This window comes from Triticum urartu, chromosome 7A (assembly GCF_056163025.1).
Source record: "Triticum urartu cultivar PI428250 chromosome 7A, HENAU_Tu73, whole genome shotgun sequence".
Classification (NCBI taxonomy): domain Eukaryota; kingdom Viridiplantae; phylum Streptophyta; class Magnoliopsida; order Poales; family Poaceae; genus Triticum; species Triticum urartu.
In genome coordinates this window covers 543,875,751-543,880,897 of record NC_141879.1, presented here as the reverse complement: position 1 = coordinate 543,880,897, position 5,147 = coordinate 543,875,751, and the positions used below count along the sequence as shown (strand labels likewise).

The window sequence follows — 5,147 nt, the reverse complement described above, 5'->3', positions numbered from 1 at the left end:
GCGCGGGACGGGGGCGGCCGCAGTAATCGGATGGGATAGGACGGAAGCTCCTCGATCCCCGCGCCACCTTTTTCGCCACGTACCGCGCGCGCCTGTTGCGGGATTTGACGGGATTGCCTGGGCCTACCAGTCAGCCACTCGGAAGCGACCTCTTATAAGCTGCCGGCTCGGGACCCCCGAACAGTGCGCCTTCACTTTTCCCCCTTCCTTCACAAGATCCTCCGCCACCTCCGCTCCAACCTTGGTGCCGTAGGTCTGTTCGAGCTTCGCCGGCGATGATGGTGAAGGAGAAGACGTCGGCTCTAGAGCGCGCGAAGTAGGCGACGGTGCAGGGGAAGGGGAAGAAGTCCGCTCGGGGCGGATCTTCCTCGAGGACTGCTCTGCCCAAGGATTGGATCCAGGGCGACTGGATGCCGTCGGTGATTCGGCAGGATGATCTCGATGATCTGGTCGAGGGGGGATTCATTCCCCACGAATCTGCGCGCCTCCCGGGGAAAGAAGTCGAACCCCAGCCTCTTGATGGTGAGTGCGTCCTCCTCACCACCCATATCGATCGTGGATTCTCTCTGCCTCCTCATCCTTTTTTCCAGAGCTTCTTGAACTTCTTCGGAGCGCAGCTCCATCACTTTACTCCCAATTCTATTGTGTATCTTGCTGCTTTCGTTTCCTTGTGTGAAAACTTCTTGGGTTGCCGCCCCCATTGGGGACTCTTCAAGCACATCTTCACTTGCCGCTCTCAGTCGGTCAAGAAGGCCAAGTCGAGTGACGAACGGACGCAGGTGATCCAGCTGTGCGGGGGCCTGGCGATCCAGATGAGGGGAAAAAGTTCCTTTCCGTCTATCACTTTTCCCGAGTCAGTCCGTGGGTGGCAGTCGACTTGGTTTTACTGTAAAGACCAGGTGACCCCAGGACAGTCGACTGGGCTTCCCCCCTTTTCTCTAAATCGAGCACAAAAACCTGCCTCTCTGAAAGTGACGCCGGAGGAAAAGGCGCAAGTCAAGGTGCTGGTCGGTCGAGTGGTTCAGCTTGTCCGCGAGGGTGTGACTGGCATGGACTTGTTGGAAGTCTTCCTTCGGAGGCGCATCCAACCGCTTCAGGCTCGTGACCACTCGATGTGGCTGTACTCGGGTCTCGAAGACACCACTCGGATTCACCCAGAGGAGGTCACTGACGAGATGTTGGAAGGGTGGCTGTCGAGTATCACAGGGAACAAGGACAACCCCCGAGGAGCCAGGAGGATTCCTCCACTCGACCAAACATACGAAGTGGACAAGGTCTGACCTTGCGTTTCCGACTGTGATCTTGCTTTCTTCATTTGTTCTTTTTGGATCAGTCGATTGACTTTTGTCTCGTTTGTTGTCCTCTAGGCCACTACTGAGATGTACTCGACACCCAATGGAGCACAGGAGCAGGCCGAGGAAGGAGAGGCGAGCGGAGGCGAAAGTGGAGACGAGGGAGAAGAGTGGGAATCTGACGGCGAAGGAGAGGGGGATGACGACAACGACACCAGTGAAGAGGAGGAGGAAGAAGTCAAACCTCCCCGCTCGGAACGGCGATCCAAGATTACACACGACCCTGCGCGGGAACGTGGTAAGGCAACTGGCCCTCTTGGGAAGTCGTCGAAGCGCCCTCGGACCTCATCTCCAGCGCCGACAGAAAAAGCTCCCAAGCACCCACGCGCGACGCCGTCCAAGCCGCCCAAGGCTCTGCCCAAGATGAAGATGACTGTCCCCACCATTTTTGGGTAATAGTAGAATTTGTTTTCCTTTGTCGAACGTGACGGACTCTTGGTCGACTCATTGAATAAGTTGACTGACTTTTGAAATTTGCAGTGCTGCCACCTCGGAGATCTCTGCCAAGGACGATGATCAAGAGATGGAAGACGCTGTTACCTCCAACCCCGGTACGATTACTAATGCTCTGCTTTTAGTCGACTGACGATTTCTTATAATTCCGGTCGATTGGATTTTTCTTGTAGCTCCTCCTCATGTCATTGACCTCCCTGATGATGACGACGAAGTGCCGCTGAGGGCGCGAAGGAACAGGAGGGCGTCGGCTGGCAAGACCCCACAAACTACTCCGGCGCCTGAGGCCGCAGTCCGGGAGGGTGGTGATACCACTCGGGTTTGTGTGACCTTTGCTGAACCTCTGACGAGTGTCCGGCCTTCAACGTCGACTGCAAATCCGCCTTCGCTTTTTGTCACACACCACGTCCCTGAGGACCAAGTGGGTGCCGCTAAAGAGGTTATACGCCAGGCGGGGATCATGATGGAGCAAGTGAAGGTGGTTCGGGAAGCCAGCCAAGCAGCTTATGACGCAAGCTCAGCTCTTCAGAGCAACGTCCAGGTCAGTCGATTCACCGCTTGTTCTGTTAGGATATGCTATCTGAAGAATCTCTTTTCCGAAGATCTTTATATCTGTACGCCCACTGGGTGTGTCTATTAATCTTTTTGACGAGTGGGGGCACGCTAAGTGCACCCACTGGGTGTAGTCCCCGAGACTACGGTGGACTGCTGGCAGTCGACTGTAGTCTTTATATTGTGTTGCTTTAGCTGAACTTCTTCACTCGGTTTGGTCGGGCCTTGATTTTTTTTGGTCGAACCAGTGGGGGCACGCTGAGTGCACCCACTAGGTGTAGTCCCTGAGACTACTGTCGAATGTTTTTGATTCGGCTGTAGTCTTAGAAACTCCATCATCGTCTCTTGGTTACTCGGAAGCAACTTATCTTGGATGTCTGTCGACTGATTTTTTGCAGAAATCCTGTGAACTTGTGGCTCGCTACACTGAGTTGGAGAACAAACAGATCCAGCTGAACCTTGACTTGAAGCTTGCTCAGGAGAACTTGCAGAAGGCGAGGGACGAAGCAAAAGGTATGGCTGGTGAGCTTTTGTCGACTGTGCTTTCTTTCTGGCCGTCCTCGATGTTGATCTCAATTGCTGTTTCGCAGACAAAATGGAGGAGGCTTTGAAGAAGAAGGATCAAGACCTTGCCAAAGCGCAGAAGGAGGCCCTGAACAAAATGAAGCTTGCTGAAGAAAAACTGGCTTCAGTCGGTACTCTTGAAAAGGAAAACTCCAGGCTGAAAACTGCTCTCGACGCGGCTAATCGAGAGGTCAGCCATCTGAAGAATGGCAATATAGCTCTGAATGACAAGTCAAGTGAACTGGCGGGGAAGATGAACGATCTGGAGGCTTATCTCGGTGGACTCGCCAAGAAGCTGTTCGTCATGCTCGAGGGTAATTACTCCGGCCCGACTGACTTGCAGTTACCAAATCTGCGTAGAGCCACTGACTTATCCTTGAATTGTGTTTATAGAATTCTGCCAGAACTTCGAAGAGGAGACCAGTCAAGTGGAGATAGACTTGGACCCCATCAATTCTCCAGTGAAGGACGAGGCTTCTATGAACGTGCTCTGACTGGAATCTCGTGTTGCCGGCGTTGTTGACTATCTTGCTCGGTTGAAGGTTGCGATGTCATGGATCGACACGTCGCTCTGGCCTAGGACGACACTTCAGAATGACCTCGAGTCCCTGATGACTCGACTGAATGAAGTCCCAGGTCGAGTGGCGGAATGGAAGAAATCTTCTGCTAGATGTGGCGCTGACGTCGCTCTGTCTCTGGTCCGCGTCCACTGCAAGGAGGCGCGAGAAGAAAAGTTGGCTGCCATCCAAGTTGCCAATACCAGGAAGCACAACTTTCAAGACTTCATGGAGACTTTCATTGCTGCTGCCACTCGCATTGCAGACGGGATCGACTTGGACGAGTTCGTCACCCCTTCCAGTCCTCCGCATGAGGAATAAAAACTTTTATGCTTCACTTTAAATTTGCCTCGGAATGCAGAGTGGATTTTGTAACCGTTAAACTTTGTCGAGCTGGAGGCTCGAGTACTTTGATCTGCGGTCTAGAACCTTTGGATCTTATCTGAACTTGATTTATCGTTGAATATCTTCATGAATTATCTGTCGAGTGGAACTTGTTCTTCACTCGAAATAACTTTGTATTTGTGGTGCAACTCCGAAGGAGAAGGTAGCAGTCGATTTGCACCTCGTCGTCCTTGCGGATTGGGATGTGTTCCGTACTTAGGCGAGCACTGGGCTGCAGCTAAGCCTCCGAGTGGAAGGTCTGCTCTCCACTCGGTAGGATTTTAAAAACTTAGGCGAGTACTGGACTGCAGCTAAGCCCCCGAGTGGGAGGTCTGCTCTCCACTCGGTAGGATTTTTTCAAACTTAGGCGAGTACTGGACTGCAGCTAAGCCCCCGAGTGGGAGTTCTGCTCTCCACTCGGTAGGATTTTTTCAAACTTAGGCAAGTACTGGACTGCAACTAAGCCCCCCGAGTGGGAGGTCTGCTCACCACTCGGTAGGATTTTTAAATACTTAGGCGAGCACTGGACTGCAGCTAAGCCCCCGAGTGGGAGGTCTGCTCTCCACTCGGTAGGATTTTTTCAAACTTAGGTGAGTACTGGACTGCAGCTAAGCCCCCGAGTGGGAGGTCTGCTCTCCACTCGGTAGGATTTTTTCAAACTTAGGCGAGTACTGGACTGCAGCTAAGCCCCCCGAGTGGGAGGTCTGGTCACCACTCGGTAGGATTTTTAAATACTTAGGCGAGCACTGGGCTGCAGCTAAGCCTCCGAGTGGGAGGTTTTCTCTCCACTCGGTAGGATTTTTAAACACTTAGGCGAGCACTGGGCTGCAGCTAAGCCTCCGAGTGGGAGTCTGGCTCACCACTCGGTAGGATTTTTAAACACTTAGGCGAGCACTGGGCTGCAGCTAAGCCTCCGAGTGGGAGGTTTGCTCTCCACTCGGTAGGATTTTTAAACACTTAGGCGAGCACTGGGCTGCAGCTAAGCCTCCGAGTGGGAGGTTTGCTCTCCACTCGGTAGGATTTTTAAACACTTAGGCGAGCACTGGGCTGCAGCTAAGCCTCCGAGTGGGATTCTGGCTCACCACTCGGTAGGATTTTTAAACACTTAGGCGAGCACTGGGCTGCAGCTAAGCCTCCGAGTGGGAGGTTTGCTCTCCACTCGGTAGGATTTTTAAACACTTAGGCGAGCACTGGGCTGCAGCTAAGCCTCCGAGTGGGAGGTTTGCTCTCCACTCGGTAGGATTTTTAAACACTTAGGCGAGCACTGGGCTGCAGCTAAGCCTCC

At 53.1% G+C, this 5,147-nt stretch overlaps 1 protein-coding gene across 1 annotated transcript; it reads left to right on the top strand.

Annotated features, from left to right (window-relative positions):
- Positions 1-275: 275 nt before the first annotated feature.
- LOC147960350 (uncharacterized) lies at positions 276-1,748 on the top strand. Its single transcript, XM_087533288.1, has 3 exons — positions 276-281; positions 900-1,274; positions 1,368-1,748. The coding sequence occupies exons 1-3, from the start codon at positions 276-278 to the stop codon at positions 1,746-1,748; spliced, it is 762 nt and encodes a 253-aa protein (XP_087389414.1).
- Positions 1,749-5,147: the final 3,399 nt, after the last annotated feature.

Bases quoted from the DNA above. Each gene is read 5' to 3' on its own strand.
- LOC147960350 (XM_087533288.1), top strand. The intron at 1,275-1,367 runs GTCTGACCTTGC...GTTGTCCTCTAG, and splicing joins AAACATACGAAGTGGACAAG to GCCACTACTGAGATGTACTC.